Source organism: Natator depressus, chromosome 6, assembly GCF_965152275.1.
Source record: "Natator depressus isolate rNatDep1 chromosome 6, rNatDep2.hap1, whole genome shotgun sequence".
Lineage (NCBI taxonomy): Eukaryota > Metazoa > Chordata > Testudines > Cheloniidae > Natator > Natator depressus.
Window position 1 is genome coordinate 85,205,314 of NC_134239.1, and position 20,669 is coordinate 85,225,982.

The following is a 20,669-nucleotide window of genomic DNA, read 5'->3' on the forward strand; positions in this document are numbered from 1 at the left end:
AGCAGTGTTGCTAAGCAGCTGCCTGAAGACAGTAGACTATTTCTATCATTATGTGAAAAGACTTGGAACTTCTGTAATTTGTAAGAACTGAAAAAAGTATCACTTATTTTATTCTGTGTAAGGGCAGAAGAGAAAAATAGGTTCAAGACGTTGATTTATGTTACCATAATTACTAAGGAAGATTACTCATGGAAACTGTTAAACCAAGGAACTGTTTAAAAGTTTTCTATTTGAGTTCTTAGTTGTTCCGATATGGCCTTTATTTTAGAGAAGATAAAAGTTACTAGGTTTTTGCTATGCTATAAAGATCTCAAATTACTTTTAACTGATGTGCCAGATAACATTGTGCGTATTTATCATTTTCATAAAAGTAAAAAAAATCTTAATAAATTGTTTTAAGTAAAAAAAAAAAAATCATCAAGCTGTCTTAGTAGTGATGCAACATGTTACTGCAGGAGGATCCACCTGCTCAGGTCTTTATCTCAAGCTGTCATGAGACGCAAACACACTCAGCCCTGGGGTGGTAATGAGGATGTGAGCCTTAAATTGCTCTGATGATGATGTTGGAACCATGCCCAGCCCTCCTCAGCTGGAAGTGTAATTGTTGCAATGCAGCATCTTGATGGGAACAGAAATAGGACTCTGGTAGGAGTACAGAAAAGAAAGGGAGAAACTTGTGTCTCAGAAGATGTCATTTTCCCTGTTTATTTTACTCCCCCTTGGTTGAAATGATCTCTCTTTCACCATATACATTCAAATTGGTTTCCCACTATTATTTGGTTATTTTCTTTTTGCACAACATCGTTCCTCTGCTCCCTCCTCTGCATCCTAGAAATACTGGGCTTTAAATTCAGTGCATGATTGTGGAGACTAGACTTTTCAGCATCTCCCATGATACTGCTTTTCCTTGAGTGGGACAACCCCAATTCTAGAGATGTAGTCAGTGTTAACCAGGCATCTCAGTACTGACTCCTTGCGATACTTTGTCCTGTCCCAATCTTAGTGGTTATGGGAGTGCTCAGATATTACAGGAATGGATGTGGCATAAGTATCTAGAACAAAGGAATTTTGCAAGAAGAACATAGTAGGCTCTGCCTTCCCTCACCACTGCCACAATTGTTGCTCAGAGCAGCTCTATGAGGTGAGGAGTCACCAAGAATGCTGAGCGGAGGCCCTAGTTCTGGGGACAGAGTATAGTGATTTTAAGCCCCATCTTCCTCCACTAGTTCAGACTCTCTCCCAGTATTTTGGACAACACCTGCAGGAGGGGGCTCAGGAGAACAGCCCTGCTGAGCAAGTGCCTCAACTTAATCTCTACTCAATTCTTTAGGTGAATAAGCCAGTAGAATAATCTTCCTCCATTTGTCAACTGCCTCTTGACAAGCTTGGTGCGAGAGAAGGAAATGGCAGCCACCCAAAATAACCCCAGGTCGTGCTAAAGGGAAAAAAGTGAAGTTATTTGTAGGGTGAGAGTTGTATGTGTGTTTCTTCTGACTACCAATCTGATGAGAGTGACTATCACCATTAGCTGGGTAATGATAAGAAACTCAAAAACGTATGCCTAAAACTTCTGCATGTTCCCCCTAACTAAAAAGAATGTACCTCATACAATCAGATTAAAGATGAGCAAATATTGATACTTTTGTCTACTTCCTTGTTTAAACGCCAGCATCATTGCTGATGTCATGGAATCTGGAAAGAGTGTTAACCTTTGATTACAGTGACAGGAGGTTATGTCCTGTAGGCTCCGCACCTCCCCACGACCCTCTTCTGTGCATTTAAAGTTACTATATTTCTCTTGTGGCTCTCTGGATGTTCTAAACCAGAAGGTCCCAAACTGTGGTTCATGGACCACAAGTGGTCTGCGAACTCCATTCAGGTGGTCCACAGATAGCTCCCTCTAAGGTGCACACCTGAGTGGCCACACACGAAAGAACGAAGGGGCACCCCAATTAGATGCCTGGACCTTGGAAATGACACACCTCTAAAGTGAGGTGGTGGCCTTGAGGGGAATAGGGGGTAGGTGGGAGGGGCCATGTAGCAGGGTGGTCCCCCCAATCCAGCTCAGAAGGGGTTAGAAGCCAGCCCTTGGAGAGGACTGGGGCTGAGAGCTAATCAGAGAAGCCTGGGAGGCAGCCAATCAAGGCTACGGTGGGCCCTATAAAAGGGCTGCAGGAGCAGAAGGCTGCCAGTTTCTCTCCAGCCTTGGAGAGGGAAAGACTGGCTGCCTGCCTGCAAGCAGAAGGGGGTACCTTGGACAGAGCAGTGCTGGGAAAGGGCAGGAGGTGCTCCAGTCTGGTGAACTCCCTGGCTGAGGCTTTGCTTCCAAGGCCTGAGGAGGTACTGGGGCTGTGGGGAAGCAGCCAGGGAAGGAAGAGGCAGCTGGTCCAACCCCTTGCTGATGAGTGGCCACTTCAGACTGTGGTTTGCCCTTGAGGGATGGGGCTAGATGAAGACTGGTAGTGGGTTGGTGAGGTGAGGTGGGATGAGGGGACTGGGATTTCCTGGGGGATGACCCCTGAGTCTGGGGGCACTACTGTGGGGCAGTACCCCAGAGAAGAGGCACTGTGGGCCAAGGGGGATGCAGGGCCTACTCTGATGCCAGTGGTAAGACCCATAGTGACAACAGGAGAAACACCAGCCAGCAGAAAGCACTCTGGAGCTGGAACAGCTAATTCCTGAGGTAACCAGAAGAGGTGTGGCAGCGGTAAGTACATGCCATGCTACAGGCAGTGGGGTGGTGGTGGGGGAATTTAGGATGTGCAGGGCTGCGGTGGGCAGAGAAAGAAATAACTTTCCCCAGCTCCAGGGCTGTGGCTGCCAGGGAGAGAGACCCTTCCCAGCCCCTGCTCGGGGGCTTCTGCAGCAGGGGAAAGAGCACATCCATTACATTAGAAAAGTAAGATTACTGATATTAAAATATAAGTTGTGTGCTTTTATTTGTAGAAAAAACATTACTTTTTTATATATAGCACTTTTATCCAAAGTGCTTTACAATAATTAACTAAAGCTACAAAAAACATTTGGAAAGATTAAGTGGTCTGCTGAGACCCTCAGCAATTTTCAAGTGGTCTGTGGGGGGGGGGGGGGAGGAGCTTGAGAACCACTGTTCTAGACCATGAAGTCTCAGTTGATCTCATTATAGAGCTAAGAACACAGATGGTTTCCTTTCTCTTTATTGCCTAGTGCTGATGCAATATTCACTTGCAATCTTTCAAAACTGCGAAGTACAGTAGCCAAAAGTGTATTTTTAAGTCCTACATAATTAGATACTATGCAGCAGTCTTGATACTACTGACAAAGAAGGTATTCCTGAAAAATACATATAGTTAGGAAGTTAGCAAATGTAAGGGCTATGTTCTCATGGCATGAGGCTGTCATTTCCAAAAGGCAAAACTATTTCAACTTGTAATAACAGTGAGAATCTTAGAATAGGGAGGATTCCTGCATAGACCTAATGAGAACACCCAGTTATTTTGTTCTCCAACTGGTTACTTTAGTTGTTCAATCCTGTATTACCAGTGCATCCAGTCTATCCTGGCATTTGATCTTCTACATGTAAACTCAAAAATATTGTATTGCAATTACAAAACGGTTGCCATGTTAGTTTTGGCTTGGTCCACAAATCATAGACCTATACAACTGGCAAGGACTCTGATGGGTCATCTAGTCCAGTCCCCTGCACTGAGGCAGGACTAAGTATTGTTTAGACCATTCCTGACAGGTACTTGTCTAATGTGTTCATATCTGCCAGTCATGGAGATTCCACAACCTCCTTAGGTAATTTGTTCCAGTACTTAACTACCCTTAGTTAGGAAGTCTTTCCTACTGTTTAAATCTCCCCTGTTGCAATTTAAGCCTATTACTACTTGTCCTATTCTCAGTGGTTAAGAAGAACAATTTATCCCCTCCCTTTTTACAATCTTTTATGTACTTGTAGACTGTTACTGTGACCCCCTTGCTGTCTTCTCCAGACTAAACAAACCAAATTTCTTCAATCTTTCCTTGTAGGTCATGTTTTCTAGACTACTCACTTTTGTTGATCTCCTCTGGACTTTCTCCAATTACTGGAGCTTTTTAAAAACAGCAATAGAGTACATTAAATTATGAGAGCACAGCCTACCAGACTGTAACAATTATAAAGTAGTTCAAATCTGGGGCCTGAACTACTTGGCAGATTCATTATCTTAAGTGCAGATATTGTTAGCAAAAATATGCTATCTCTCATTAAGAGTACTAAACACGTGTACATTTTAAAAAGGCTCTAGAGGTGATCCAAGGAACCAGACCAGTAAGCTTTGCATATATACCTGGTAAATTGAAACAATAGGTAAAATTACAATAAAAAACATCTGGGAGACCATGATAGCATTTAATCAGCATTGTTTGTGCAAAGGAAAATCATGTCTCACCTTCATAAAATTCTAATAGGTTAGTATCAGCATTGTAGACAAAAGAATGGGATGACTGTTCATTTAGACTTCAAAAATTTTTCATAGGTCCTTCACAAAAAAATACTAAAGAAAATAAGTAGTCATGAGGCAAGAAGCAAAATATCATGAATCAGAAACCAGATAAGTGACAGGAAAACAGAATAAGAGCCAGTGTTTAGTTTTTAATCACACAATGCATCATTAAACTGTGAAACCTACTTCAGTGCGTTGAGGCCAAAAATTTAAGATGAAAACAGGATTGGACGTATATGGATAAGAACCCAAAATAATTTAACATAGTGAGTTATATGGGCCCACGGTGCCTATGCTCCACCAATATGCAGGAACGTGGGCCCAGCTCCACGAATGTTTGGGTTTAAATTTAATCAGAGCCATCCCGTCCATAGGATGGACTGGGGCAACTGCCCTAGGCCCTGCGCTTTGGGGGGCCCCACGCTTCAGGGGGACATGGGATCTAGGGCAGTCTGGAGGGTTAGCGGGGGGCCTGGCGCTGGCAGCAGCAAGCAATGCGACCCCAGCCTGCCCTGCTCTGCCTCGCTCCTGCTCTGCCCATTTTCCCCAAGCCCCCACCCTGCCTTTTTCTGGCTTCCGCCAGGAGCTGGTGGAGCAGGGCAGGCTGGGTTGCTCACTGCTGCCAGCACCAGGCCCCGCACTAACCTTCCAGGTCAACCTGGACCCTGTGTCCCCCTGAATCATGGGGGGGCCCCCAAAGCACAGGGCCTGAGGCAGTTGCCACCATCTGCCCTATGGACAGGATGGCTCTGCTTGGACCCGTTCTGGGCACCACCAAAATACAAACCTGGCTCCCATGTAAGCTAATGATTTTTGGAATAAACATTAAACCTTATGCTTAAAGACTACATTAAAATTTGATCTGTTTGGTCTCCTCCTAATCTGTAATGTGGGAGCAAAATATAATCTGCCTAATGAAGTGTTCCCCAAACTTTTGAGGGCTGCATCCCCACCTTTACACCTGTCCACACCCTCCTGCTCCCCCACCGAGCTAGTGCCAGGAGCAGGGTCATGGCTCTAGTGGGTGGGAGAGGAGAAGCGGACAAGAGGCTGGGACTATTTTATTCAGCACAGTACTATCTATGAGGCTATGGCTTCAGTGCATTACCTAAATTCATACTCTACATTTTCAACTGTCTCAAAGATTGTTGTGAACAATTCATAAGAAACTAAACATACAAAAGACTAATTTTTCAAAGTCTTTTTAGAAATGGCATATACACAGCTCAAAACTAGCTGGCCCAATAATAAGGGTGCTATATACTGAGTCCCAAGATCCTACTCTGTACCAGCCTTCCTGTGTAACACTGGGCAAATCACTTAATCTCCATGCCTCAGTTTCCTCCTCCTCTCCCCGCCCCCCCCCCCAAAAAAGTGAAAAATGTGGATAAAAGTACTTTATTTCACATGGATCTTGTGGGGATAAATACATTGAAAACTGAGGCACTCTGATACTATGGTAATGAGTCAGATAGACATAGAAAAGAGCCATCACTCAACAGTCTCTTCTTATAGTATCAAATCTGCCAAATCCAAACTATGGAAAAGGTGGGACTCATGTAATGGCAGTGTAAATATGAGCACATGAATGAATGGGAGAAGACATAATCCTCAAACTGCATGTTGTCCCTCCTTACTTATCAAGGTATTTTTCTGTGTAGTGTCTTAGAAAATACTATCAACTTCCAAAACAGTTATTCGTATTCGCATAATACCTAGGAACTTCAATCATGGAACAGGACCCCACTATACTTATAAATGTTTCCCTTTTCTTAATAATCAAAAGGGATATAGTTTCCTAAGTAAATTGGATTTTGGAAATTCTTACACTTTTCTCATTAGATTATATTTTGTATTTCTCTTTACACAAAGCAATTTAAATCAGTTTCACTATTGTTTATCATTATCATTGCTTGTATGTTTACAGTTTAAATTGCAATAAAAGCATCTACACAGCCTTTTCATTAAAATGGATTTTAACCCAATTTAAATTGAACAGGTGCATCTCCTACCCTTAAACAAAACCTAAAATTTGTAAATGACACCAATGCAAATTCAATGTTACTAATTCTTGTGTTACTATTTTCTTAGAGCCCCAGCTGCTGGAATCAAGAGATTGGGGGTGATTTCAGCTTTCACAGACTAGTATAAATGTTGAGCTGGAAAGGACTTTGAAAAGTCATTAAGTCCACCCCGTGGATAACCCTAGCCAACCAAGCAACACTGGCTTTACAAAGGAAGCGTTTAGCCCTCTGAACTTCAGAGAAAAGCTTGAACACATGACCCTAGTGCACCCTAAAGGCTCAAACCCCACCACAAATAAGATCCCTAATTCTTTTTTCTCAACTTTTAAGCCAATCTTACGATTTTGGGGGCCCCAGGTGCGGCAGTCGAACGCTCGAGGCGGCCAACACCGGAGTTTCCGCTATCTAAGCGAGCCCTACTTCAGTCGATACTTAAAAGTGAGGGGCACACGCTAGTCAGGGGCGACACCTTCCGAGCGCCGAGCCGACCCAGGGGAGGAGCCGCGCGCGCAAGGGAGGAGCCGCCCGTTGACAAATCCCCGAGCCCAACGGGCGCGGCACGCGCAGCGCCTCCAACTCCCAAGGAAAGCCCAGCCCCCACGCGGTGCCTGAGGCTCGCTGAGGGCGGACAGGTGCCGCGGTCGGCGAATGCATCGCTTACTGGTCGTTCGCATCCAGTGCAGCAAGCGGGCCCGGTCGCCTGCGCGCGCGCCCCTCAGCACAGCCAGCACCGCGCTCCGCGCCCCGACGAAATCCATCGCCCGCCTGACCCCGGCCGCCCTAGCCTAGAGCCGTGCGCGACGCGCCGGGCTCGAATATACTGCGCCTGTGCAAGGATGGCCGAGAGCCCCGCCTCCCAGCGCTACACGTGTTTCATAATGCACATGTGTACGGAGAGGGCGGCCCTTCCCCCCCAGTCTCAGGATGGAAACAGCACTGAAGCCGCCTCTCACTGCGCATGTGTGGAGGAAGGCTCCTCCCTTTTTCTTAGCTCTCTCTCCTGTCGGAAAGGAGGCGTTTTCCCCACCACGTCCTAGCCCTTGAAAACGCCTCTCCCTGCGCATGCGCAGATACTAGCTGCGTGTCCAGCCCGCACGCGCACAATCCTCGCTCTTTTCAGGGAGGAGTCATATGGCTGCTCTGACCTCTCTGCGCAGGTGCACAAATCCCCACGCCTCCCTTTCTATTCGTGGGGTGGGAGGGAGCATGGAGTCCTGCCTCTTAAGGTGGGCTGTTCCTCCAGCTGGTCTGGAGTTTAAAACGGGCCCTTTGGGGGTGAATCGCCGTAAAGAGAAGAAGGCTCACTCCTGTGAAAGCAGAGATCATCCTTCTACAGGAAACCCATCTTAATGACTTGGGGGCAGGGAGATCTCGGAGGGAGTACATGGGGGAAGGGGTGTTTAACAATTTCTTTGGGGGCAGCCAAGGGCATAGCACAGGGGTTCTCAAACTGGGGGGGCAGGACTCCACAAGGTTATTACACTGGGGGGGTGGTCACAAGCTGTCAGCCTTTACCCCAAACCTCCTTTTGCATCCACTGTTTATTAATGGTATTAAATATTAAGTATTATAAGGGGCGGGGGAGTTGCACTTAGAGGCTTGCTATGTGAAAAGGATCACCAGTACAAAAATTTGAGAACCACTAGCCTAGCAACACCATTTCACAAAAGACTCAATTTACAAATTCTAGATGTTGATGAGGAAGGTGGATTTTTGCTGGTAAAGGCTAAGATCTTTAATTCTGTATATACTGTAATTAATATATATGCAGCAGGGGTGAAAGTGTGGCCTCAACCAGAAGAGGCAGGGCCTTTCAATCTTGAAAGGCCCTGGGACTCCCAGCCTGAGCCCCAGGGCCTTTCATCACCCCACAGCTACCAGCCGCAGAGGCGGCTCAGAGCTCAGGCGAATTAGAGGGCCAGGGGCTCTCGCTGCTGCAGAGCTCCAGGTCCTTTCAATCACTGTGGGAGCCCTGCTGCCACTACCCTGGTGTGGCAGGGCTCCAGCGGTGCTTTAAAGGGCCTCGGGCTCCCTGCAGTGGCAGGAGAACCACCCACTTTAAATCCCCGGCAGCCGGGCTCCGGCGGTGATTTAAAGGGCCAGGGGCTACCTGCAGCGGCCCTTTAAATCACCGCCGGGGAAGCCGGTCCAGTCTGGCACGGCATACCAGCTTACTTTCACCTCTGATATGCAGACAAAGATCCAAGTGTTTTTCCAAATTAATATCTCCCTAGTATCAATCATCATAGCAGGTGATTTTAATGCAGTGTTAAATCCTTCTTCAGACAAGTCAGGCCGGCACCAGCATACTTAATCACATACTAGAAACGCTATAAAAGATTATATAGAAGAATTGGGGTTAAAAGATATATGGCCATTGCAGAACCCTACCATAAAGCAGTTTACTTCTCCCCCTTCCCCCATATTCTACATATTCACAAATAGATTTCTTCCTGATGTCTATGAACCTGGTGAACGCCATGCTTAATAATGAAATCAAGTCTATGATGATGTCTGCTCATACACCAGTGATACTCCAATTTTCCCCTCCCAAGGCAAAATTTGAATTGTAAAGATGGAGATTGAATGCTCTTTTAAAGATTTATGTCTCAGCAGAAATTCTGTTTTTCTTCTAAACAAATGACACGTGAAATATCGTAGTCCACCCAATGGAATACTCTGAATGCTTGGTTTTTTGTTTTTTTTTTTGTTTTGTTAGGAGCAGGATTGTTTCCTACTCAATGGGTAGGAAGAAGGCTAGGTAGACTCTGCCCCTGGAATTAACTGAACAACTCCAAGCTACAAAATCAGAATGTGCAAACTATGCCCCCCAAGAAAGTTTTAACAAATTAAGTATCTTCACTATGAAGCAAATAGACTGACTTCAATACAAGCCAAATTTATTCTTTTTAGACTCAAACACACTGGAAGTGGGGGAAGAGAGCAGGGAATTCTTGCTTATATATTGAGAGAGGTTAAACATTCTGAACAGTATTACTCAAATCAGAACAAGGGCAGGTAATCAAAAGAGATCAATAATCAATTTTTTAAAATTCTACCAGGCTCTTTACAGTAACAATTCACATTCTGACCCAGAAGACCTGAATAACTTCACACTCATTAATGTCTCTCTCCTGTTTGATAATTTACACAGTTACAGAGACATACAATACAAATGCTTAAATATTACCTTACAATATGGGATATAGATGTTGTAAGAGAGATTAATGCATGCAGTAACTCAAATATTCAATAAAGTCCAAACACATTCTTATAATCCTAATACCTATTTTAACAATACTAACACACAGATGAGCCAGAGTGATTCCAGCTGTATTTGTCAGTATTCAGGTGAGACATGGGGACTCTGCCGTGAGCTAGTACCTGGTCTGCCAGCATCACAATGGATGTTCTTCCTAGGATAATTTTTATTCTAAATTCCCTTCCTGTTGATAGTCCTCCCTTTTATTTTACCAAAATTGACAATATGTTCAGATCCTTCTTGTGGGGTGCTAGCAACAATCTCCTTTAAAGCTCCCTATCAAAACAGGTGGTTTTAGATTTCCCAACTTTAAACTTTAGCATCAGGCAATAATTCTTAACCAAACAGCACAGTGGCTCATTCTCTCATGCTGCAGAGCCCCAGATTGGCTCCAGCTAGAGGCAGAATTGGTTCCTTCTTTTCCTGTTTCCATTGCACTGCATTCTGATTACTGCTGATTCCCTAAAGAACAATTACCAACTATTGTGGCAGCCAGAAATACTTGGTGTACTATGTCTATTAAATTTAAAAATCACTCATTTCTACATATCAAGGCCTCTATCTGCGGTAACTTGAAACTCTGTATAGTAGGCAACCCCATCATTTGTCCAGGCTGGATTAGGAAAGGATTTTGACCATCAGTCAATTTGTTGAAAATAATATCTTCCTCCTTTTTCCAAAATTAAATGAAAGGTTCAATCTAGAGACTAAGAAGGAGTGGAAATATATCCAATGAAAACATGCCATATCCCACCTATTTAGCCTCGATGCCTGTGCTACCCCGACCCACCTGAACTCCTTTCATTTCTCCAAATACTACCGATTGCCAAAACCTATGGCAACACTATATGCAGTCTTGGCCAGCAAATTTGAATTAAACACAGATTCCCTAAAAAAGAATTAGGAGGAAGAACTAGGCCAATTATTTTCTGCTAACCAATGGAAACACATTTTAACCTCTGCTCTGAACTGTTCCTTGGATTTTCGTTTAAGATTAATCCATCAGAAAATTATATGGAGAATGCACTGGACCGCTCTCTGACTGTTCAAAACACATGCTGCTAAATCAGACAAATGTATGATTCAGCCTGTGCTAATTTAACCCATATGCTCTGGATACCCTAAAACCCCTATATCTGTATGTTTTGGGCAGAGCTTCATTGCAGAGTAAATTTCTCCCTAACACATAAAATTGTGTGTTACAGGCTAAACATGTAATTTTAAACCTAATGGATGTTAACTGGAAGCCGAAAAAATTTGGAAAACTTTTGCTCAACAGAGCAATAATAATTGCTAACAAATTAGTACTACAACAATTCAGAGTGGTAGCCATGTTACTCTGTATCAGCAAAAATAAGGAGTCCTCCTTATTTTTACTACAAAAATAGAAATCCAAATAGAGCCCAACAATTGAAGACTGGAGCATAGACACTGTAGGCTTGACCGCCCTGGAAAGAATAGTATATCATCACAAAAATATACAAAGAAAAATCCTTAGAATATGGGAAACTTTTCTGGAAGTATCTGAATGGTCCTATTAAATACATCCCCCAGCCAACCCCTCCTCTCTACCCACTTCCTTCCTTCCCCATCTCTATCCCCCTCCTTATATTTTTTTGAACTAGCTGGATTTCTAAAAACAAAAGTTGTTTCTGCCTAAACTTCTGTAATACCAAATAACTGATTTGCTTTGTAACCAGTCATATATAGCATTAAATGTTTCAGGTATAGCTAGGGTGAGCTAGCAAAGGGTTAATATATTATGAGACGTTTAAGCATCGTTTGTTATGTTAGTTTTTCTTTACAGATATTTTAAAAGCTTTAAAAAAAAAAAAGAAAATGTTTCGGCCCATTAGCTAGGAGCGGAACCCCTAGAGAGGAACTTCTCAGATCCACCTTAAAGCGGATAGGCTCAGCTGGCTTGACCCGGAAACGGAAGTGGTTGCCCCGGGAGGTCGGGGGTTGAGGAGTAAGGTGACGTTTTCCAGGCTGAGTAGCGGCGCTGGCGCTCACTGTGTTGTGAGTCCCAGCAGCAAGGGGCAGACGGGGTGAGAGAGAGGAGGGTGGCCCCCGTCTGCACCGCGGCCTCTCTGGGTCCGCCGCCTCCCGCGGGGCCGCTCTCCGCGTGTGCGCTCTGGTGAGTCCCGTGGGCGGCCGGGCTGGGGAGTCCTGGGCACGGGCCCGTTCTCATCCCCGAGCGCAGGTTCCCTCTGCGGTACCTCTCCCCGGCGCAGCCCGGCTGTCGGCCTCTCACCGCGCTCCCGGCGGCAGGGCCCTGCCGGTGAGCTCCCGTCCGGCCCGCGGTCACCGGCCGGGTCTGCCCCTGTTCCGCACTCTCCAGCCGGGGGAAGTCTCAAGCCGAGACTGAGGCGGGGCGTCGCCTGCCTGGCAGCCTGCGCAGGTTCGGCACAAGACACACATCGTTCCGGGCGCCAGCCTGCCCCTGGTTCCGGCCCATCCCCGTAGCTCTCGAGCCGCGCTCTCGTTCTTAAGCGGTCCGGTTTCTGCTCTAAAGATCCACACAGATTGGGGCGGGTGGGTGTCTGGTCTCTGCTTCTAGCAAAAATCCGGACCGTCACCTGTTGTAACGGCTGGTATGAAGGTTGGGTATAAACTTTCTTTTTTGTGTCACTGGTGTTCCAGACTAAATGTGGCTGTGTTGTATTATGCGAAATAATTTCTAGTTGGCCACTGATTTGTTCATGAAACCCTGCATGACTACTTATGTTTGCTATTCTGTATTTTAAAGTATTGACACATGTTCTTTCAGCAGTACCAAATATTTCTCATTAACCATACAACTTCGAATTGCATTATGTATTTCTACAGAAAACAAAGCAGCAGAGAAGACTCCATAAATATCACCTTAAATAGATAACATATCCCGTCTCAAAGTAGATTGTATTCCATAGGCTAGAAAACAATATTTTAATCATTGGGATATATTTAATCAGCCATGGGCACTAGTAAATAGGATATTTCGATGTTTACATATCAATGTTTCTATGAGTGCTTTCTTAATCTCAGTACAACAAGCAATCGTAACAACCCTATTCCCTATGCTCGCTAACCCAAGAGTAGAAATTATTTGGGGCTTTCAAGCGTGCAGCGTGGTTCTCACCTGCAGGTTTATACCGCTGGATTTGAAACTACATTGTTTTGAAAGAGCCTGCATTTGTTATGCCTTGCAATGTGACTGGAAGATCATCTGCTCGTTTAGACTTTGAGGGTGCTACGGAGGAGAGTTCTACTGTTGGAGATTATAACAATTTAAATTTAATGTGATATGTTTTCAGAGAGAACTACAAATTAAATTTTGTGAAAGGTTTTTTTAAAGAATCAAAACAAAAAAATGTATTCATGATTTTTAAAATTACAGACAAAAAAAAACAAAAAACCCAGAGAAACAAAGTGGGTGAGGTAATATCTTTTAATGGAACAACTTCTGTTGGTGAAAGAGACAAGCCTCCAAGCTACTCAGACATCTTCAGGTCTGAGAAAAGTACCTGGGGTTTGTCTACACTTAAAGCTGCTGTAGCGCTTCAGTGTAGACATTATCTACCCCAACGGGAGAGATTCTCCCATCAGCGTAGGTAATCCACTTCCCCGAGAGGCAGTAGCTAGGTCAATGAAAGAATTCTTCACTTGACCTAGTGCTGTCTACACTGGGATTTACGTCATCTTAACCACGCTGCTCAGGAGCATGGATTTTTCAGCAGTCTTTCACTCTTAATCTAAGAGCCCGTGTGAGGTCAAGTAGCCTGTTAACACTCTTGTAGTCATAGGAAAATAAAGGGGGGGTTAGTGGGTACAGATTGTTGTAATAAGCCATAAATCTATTGTCCTTATTAAGACCATGAATTCATAACTAACAAAGTTATGAATTTAAGCGCCCAGGTTCATTTTTTAAAGGTGTTATGTGCAGATTTCCTTTGAAGATGAGGACTGAGAGGTCAGATATGGAGTGATGGTTTTGTGAAAAGTGTTCGCCCATGCGTGATTTTGTCTTTTATTATTTTCCTGCAGGAGTTCATTCACCCCCCCTTTTTTGCCTTTGCAGTCACAGGCATTAACAGGCCACTTCACTGTAAATGTTCCCTGAGAATACGTGTTAACTACTTATGCCGAACAGTCTGTGTTATGGCTTGTGTTTAGCTGTGATACTATCTTTCTTAGACCTGAAGAAGAGCTCTGTGTAGCTTTAAAGCTTGTCTCTTTCACCAACAGAAGTTGACCCATTAGACGATATTACCTCACCCATCTTGTCTCTCAGATCTGTCTATGCTACTGACCTATATCGGTATAACTACGTTGCAGAGAAGTGTAAAAAATCCATAATCCTGAGCAACGTAGTTGTACTGACCTAGCCGTGTAGACAGCACTATATCAGTGAGAGTTTCTCCCATAGACATAGGCTATGTCTACACTAGCACTTTTGTCGGTCAGAGATGTGGAAAAAAAAGCCCCCCTGAATGACATAAGTTTCACCGACAGAAGCACCAGTGTGGACCGCTGTGTCTGCAGGAGATGCTCTCCCACCGATATAGCTACTGCCGCTTCTTGGGGGTGGTTTAATTAGGCTGATGGGACAGCTCTCTTCTTTTGGCAAAGAGTAGCTACACAGGAGACCTTACAATTGTGCAGCTGCAGCAGTATAAGCTGTGCCACTGTAAGGTCTGTAGTGTAGACATAGCTGTTTTCTCTCAAAGTGAATTAACTATGCTGACTGGAGAGCTCTCTCCCATCAGCATAGGGCGTCTTTAATAAAGTGCTACAGCAGTGCAGCTGCATCAGTGTAGCATTTTAAGTGTAGACTTACCCTCTAATATACTTGGACCAACACGGCTACAACAGAAAACACTGTTTAAATAAACAGTCTCCTGCAATGTTTGTGATATTAAAGGGACTATTAACAAAAGTAAAGCAGACTTCGCTGATTTTTGTGGTACAAGCTGTGAGAAATGCAAAAAAGAAACATGGTGAAAAGAGATCTGTATTTAACAATTTTTTTTTCCATTCTTAATAATCCAACATGTTGGTAACGTAAGCAAATAAATGTTTGCTTACAGTGTTACTTGAGTCCGTCGATTTGAGTGTTCACGTACGTGCCTAACTTTAAACTGTATAAACTTTTACAAACATTAAAAAAAAAATCCCCATGAAGTTTTCCGCTATAAAAGAATGAGTTGAGTAGTGTGTGGTTTGTGTGTGTGTGTGTGTTTTTTTTTTTTTTTTTTTTTTTTTTTTAACTAATACCAAGACTTTTTCAAAGAATTTTACAAAAGTAAATATTTGGATTCTCTACCATATGAGATACTTCCCTTTGAAAAATAGGTGTCTACTTTATGATGATGAAGAAGGAATAAAACAAGTTTATTAAAGTCTTCTTTCCCCATCTCATCTTTGTTAGTTGTATCCAAATTTCTGTGAAATATTCATGGTTTCTTTGAGCCTCGGATTCCTGTAGTATCATTAGACTTCAGCAGTTCCCAGCCCTTCTGTTGAAATGTGCTGTCTATGTTAATGGCTGGTAACTCGTGAGAGAATGGCAATTGGAACTAAAAGTGCTGAAGTTGAAATGTAGAGTCTTTTGGCCTCCCCATCCCCAGTTACTTAGCTGTGGGCTCACTGTAATGCTGTTACAAGCTGAGCCACTTGATTTCTTCAGTTTTTGTTTCAAATTTCTGTGGCAAAAATAACACTTTGTCAGGAAACAATGTGTAACATCTGCACTTGCAGATGTGCAGAATTCTGAAAGCTTATTTTAAATTCTATAAATATTTACTTAGGTGCTCTGTGGTCATGAGTAGCCCAATCAAACCTGACATAAAATAAAGTACTTGTGTAAATGTCTGCAGGATTGGGGCTTTGATTGCTAATAACAGTAAGCTATTAAAATGTAACTTTAAAAAGTAGATCTTTTCTATTTAAGATGTGGATTTGACAGAAGTTGGACAAGAAAAATAGTCTAGTCAAATTTTGAGTTGTACCTCTACCTGGCAGAATCAAAATCAGAAGGTGTATTGAAAGATGAAGGTTTACTCATCAAAACTGTGCTTTCTTATCTTATATAACATCATTCAACTTTCACATGGCTTTTGTCACACTATTTTTTCTTGACAGGTTGTCAGATATATATATTGTAAGGCAAGATTTATGATCTAATTCTGGTGTTTTCCTAGTGTCATTTGGCTCACTGAGGGAGATCTAGATTTGAACATGGGTCTCTTACTTGGTATATTTCTCTGGAACAATTTTTCACCTCAAAGTTTGAGTTTGTTCATATCCTCTTCTTCCTTGCCATAACTCAAATCTGGTTGTGACATCACAGCTAGTTGCTTGGAAATGCTCTAAAGAGAATTCTAGGACTTGAGATGAGAAATGAGCAGCAATAACAAACTCCAAAATAACCTGTTTTTCATGAAAGTGTCCTCAGGAAATGAGAAATTCAGATCGATATAGAGCAGCAAAACTCTCTAAATAGTCTTAGAACAAAGCTGATTATGAGACAGACTTTCCTTTCCTTTACTATATAAACATCAAGATGACATCATGGTAATGTACCTCACCTAAAAATCAAAGACCTACTTACTTTTTCTTGTAACAATATTTCGTAAAATTAATGTAGCATGTTTACCTTTTCTTCATGCTTTACAGATTGTTGTGTGAGATTTCTCTGAAGCCGCCAAAATGGTGTTAGCAGACCTTGGAAGAAAAATAACCTCAGCATTGCGCTCGCTGAGCAATGCTACAATTATCAATGAAGAGGTATGTAATATTTGTGTACATTATAGCTCTCATCATCAAGAAGGCAAAATATTACCATGATGGACTAGACTGGTCTTGCTTAAAAACTACTGGAATTTAGTCACCCCAAAGTCAATGGCCAAACTAACGCATCAGCTTGAAGATACCCCAATTATTTAATTTTAACTAAGTGTGCAGGGCAGGGGATCAAACTGTCTTCCTAAGAGGAAGTGAGCCAGGGAAGAAGGTAAGCAGCTGAAATCAAAGGAGTAAATGACAGAAATAAAAGAAACACATTAAGTTTGGGTCTACCAGCTGGTAGAAGGTACTGAGGCACATCAGTAAGGGAGTATAAATCTTTTGCATCAACTTTGCTGGATAGAATTAATAATTTGTATGCTTAATAGTATATAAATTATTAATTCTATGTTCTGAATCTCATTTGGGTATCCTCTGTATGATTTTGGGTGACTTAATAGTTATGGTGTATGTTTAACAAAACGTAGTTGAACAGGTCTCATAGACATTAAGATCAGAAGGGTCCACCGTGATCATCTAGTCTGACCTCCTGCACATTGCCCACCTACTCTTGAAATAGACCCCTAACTTCTTGCTGAGTTACTGAAGTCCTGAAATCATGATTTAAAGACATCAAGTTACAGCGAATTCTCCATCACTAGTTTTAAACCTGCTTGTGACCCAGGCTTCGGAGGAAGCCATAAAACCCCCAGGGTCTCTGCCAGTCAGGTCTGGGGGGAAATTCCTTTCTGACCCCAAGTAGGTGATCATTTCGATTCTGAGCATGTGGGCAAGACCCACCAGGCAAATGCTTGGGAAAGAATTCTCTGTAATAATGCAGAGCCTTCCCCGTTTAGTGTCCTATCTCCAGCCGTTGAGGATTTTTGCTACTGGCAGTCACTGATGGACCACATGCCATCATAGGCAGTCCCATCATGCCATCTCCTCAAACTTAACAAGCTGAGTCTTGAAGCCAGTTCGGTTCTCTCTTCTCTTCTCCTCCTCCCTCGTGCGTGCACACACACACCTCCTGTTTCCCTTGGAAGGCTGTTCTAGAACTTCACTGCTCTGGTGGTTAGAAATCTTTGCCTAATGTTGAGTCTAAATTTGTTGATGGCCAGTTTATATCTATTTGTTCTTGTGTCCACATTGGCACTTACCTTAAATAACTCATCTCCCTCCCTGGTATTTATCCCTGTGATGTATTTATAGAGCGCAATCATATCTCCCACCTTTTGGCCACCTTTTGCTTAGGCTAAACAAGTCAAGTTGTTTGAGTCTCCTTTCATAAGGTAGATTTTCATTCCTCTGATCATCCTAATAGCTCTTCTCTGCACCTGTTCCAGACATGGGAGACCAGGATTGCACACAGTATTCTAGATGAGGTCTCACCAGTGCCTGGTATAATGGTACTAACACTTTTCTGTCTCTGTTGGAAATACCTCACCTGATGCATCCTAGGACTGTGACTGCATTAGCCTTTTTCAATGTAAATTTTTGGAATAATTGGTTAAGCATGCATCCATTACATATTGAAATAGAGTTAAACTTTTTCCCACCCAATAACAATCCAATAGCTTTTTTAATGTAAGTGCAGGTTCTTTTAGCAAAAAAGAAGTTAAACAGCTATTTCTTTAAAGTGACTGAGTTACAGTGCTTGTGAAACTAATAACATTGGCTATAGGCAGCCATAATGTAGCCAGGAGCTATGTAAACTTTACATTGGCAGAAACTCTGGATCTTATTCCTTACTGCGTGGCACCTTTTTCATTAAACTTTTAAGTCTGAGCATTTTGTTAGATGCCCAAAAAAGCCATAAGCCCATAATTTTGAGAGAGAGAAGGCGACAATGGTTAAAAAACAATCCTGGCTTAGAAGGGAAGTGAAAGTTAAATAAAACAAATGGAAATAAGCGGAAGTTGATAGCAATGAATATGAATTAGAAGCTGTGAATAGCAGAAAACTGATGTAGGAAGCAGAAAGGACACAGACAGATATCTATGGCCAGCAGAATTAAGGACAATAAGGAGTTTAATTATATTAGGTACAAAAGGAATCCTAACAATGGTATTGGTTCATTACTAGATGAAAATGATAGAATTGTCAATAATGCAGAAGAGACAGAAATGTTCAATAAATATTTCTGTTCTGTATTTGAGAAGCGTGAAATAAATGCATTAGAAAGCAATAGGCCTCACACAATAGAATCAATAGCAAGTTATGATGTATTATGCATAAAGTAATATACGTAGGAGTAAGATGTATGTGTTTTTATGGCTAATTGAAGTAGGAGCAAGCTTAATGTATGTATCAGCTAAAATACAAAACCATATTGTATGCAAATCATTAAAAGGAAGTAGGAGTGAATATGTTTAAATCTTTAATATATGCAATGAAGTTAAATGTGTTAGAAGTGTTTTAAGATATGCTAGGTTAATATATGCTGCAAGAAAAGGCAAGTGGCTCTGACTGCAACATATGCACTCAAGTCAAATAGTCATAGCAATGCAGGAAACTGCATAAATTAGTAAAACCAAACAATATTCTAATTTGGCCACTTGATAACTCCGAATCGAAAGTAAAGCTGGGCCCAGACCTTTAAATGTCAGCTGAAAACAGCTCAGCAGTGTGACAGAACTAACAAGGGTCTCCTAAGGGAGCCTCCTTGCTCTGTCTCCCCTACCAATCGATCTCCCGAAAGAATCAACGTGCCAACCGGCTCTGAGGCCCTGGCCAGGTCTCGTTCGGTGTGAAGGTCACCTTAGTCAGACTGTCTCGGACGAGGTGACGCGATTAGGTAAGCAAACCAGAAAAAACAGCTTTAAAGAAATAGAAAAACAATTAATCCTAGGTATAAAATAGCATACAAATAAGAGAGTAATAGAAGTCTTGAGTGCTTGAGTTGTGGTTAACCTATTTCTTTTTCTGCATTGCAACAAATATTATAGTACATAAAATATTACATAAAATTTGCCTTAGAATTGTATCAATAATTTCTCCGCATACGTTTGTAATGAAGAATTCCCTATAAATAAATATTCACTTTAATTTTCAATGAACAAACTTGGGTCCTCTTCTTGGTGATAGGTGAGTAGTGATAACTAACCAAATTTAATTGTGAGCTACCTCTCAGGCTCATTCCACCTGACTGAGGGTAGGGGCGAGGCCCTTATCAGGGCTTCCCAGTAAATTCATCCTAGTGAATTTTCCTCTTACATGGCATAGTCGGCAGGATTTCCTTTTTCCGCCTTTATTCTCCAACTTGAGGGTATGAGTTTTTTGTTCTTGTTCCTGATTTTACATATACAATTATAATGAAATATTTTAACGGAGTGACCTTTAAACAGGACTTTTCCTCTAGAGGACACTTGGATGTATACATATCACCTCTGCCTTCCTGGGGTCGGTATATTTCATTATCTCACCTACAGAGTGAGGGAAATCATACTACAGGGGAAGAAGCAAGATGATGTATTCATGTTATATGATGAAATACTTATAATTCAATCAGTAACTAAAGAGGATGTTAAACAGTAGCTAATAAAGACGGATGATTTTTAATCAGCAGGCTTGGATAATTTACAGGAGAATTAAAGAACTGTTCAAAGAACTCTCTGGAACGTTATATTTTTTTCAATGAGTCTTGGAACACTGGAGAAGTTCCAAAGGACTGAAAGAAAGCTAACGTTGTTGTCAGTACTTAAAGGGTAAATGGGATGATGATGGTAACTATAGGCTTCTCAGTTTGACAGGAATCCTGTGGCTTTTTTTTTTTTTTTCTTCCTAAATGGCTGATACAGGACTCAATTGATAAAGAATTAAAGTAGGGTAACTAATGCCAATCCAAACAACATGGTTTTATGGAAAATAGATCTTGTCAAACTAAATATCTTTTGATAGTAGCATTGATGTAATATGGTTAATTTCTGTAGGTGTTTGATTTGGTACTGCATACTGTTTTGATTAAGAAACTAGAATGATACATAATCAATGTGGCACACATTAAGTAGATTAAAACCTGGCTAACAGGACTCAAAATGTAATTGTAAACAGAAAGCAGCTACTGAGCAGGTGTGTTTGTAGTGGCATTCCCCACTGAGCGTTTCTTGGTGCTATGCTATTTAACATTTTTTATCAATGATCTGAAAAAAA

At 42.2% G+C, this 20,669-nt stretch overlaps 2 protein-coding genes across 3 annotated transcripts in view; one reads left to right on the top strand and one right to left on the bottom strand.

Annotated features, from left to right (window-relative positions):
* Positions 1-7,319, bottom strand: part of LOC141990127 (uncharacterized) — a 37,025-nt gene extending 29,706 nt beyond the window's left edge. The window contains exon 1 of the mRNA XM_074957095.1: positions 7,152-7,319. Coding sequence (XP_074813196.1) covers positions 7,152-7,248 — 97 coding nt within the window. The 5' untranslated portion in view covers positions 7,249-7,319. The remainder of the gene's footprint in view (positions 1-7,151) is intronic.
* Positions 7,320-11,690: 4,371 nt separating this feature from the next.
* The window catches only part of LOC141989338 (signal recognition particle subunit SRP54), a 75,296-nt gene continuing 66,317 nt past the window's right edge, over positions 11,691-20,669 (top strand). Inside the window, exons 1-2 of one of the 2 annotated variants that reach the window (XM_074955856.1) lie at positions 11,691-11,889; positions 16,410-16,520. In XM_074955856.1, the coding sequence (XP_074811957.1) occupies positions 16,443-16,520 (78 nt within the window). In that variant the 5' untranslated portion in view covers positions 11,691-11,889; positions 16,410-16,442. The remainder of the gene's footprint in view (positions 11,890-16,409; positions 16,521-20,669) is intronic. The other variant, XM_074955854.1, reaches the window with a different exon arrangement.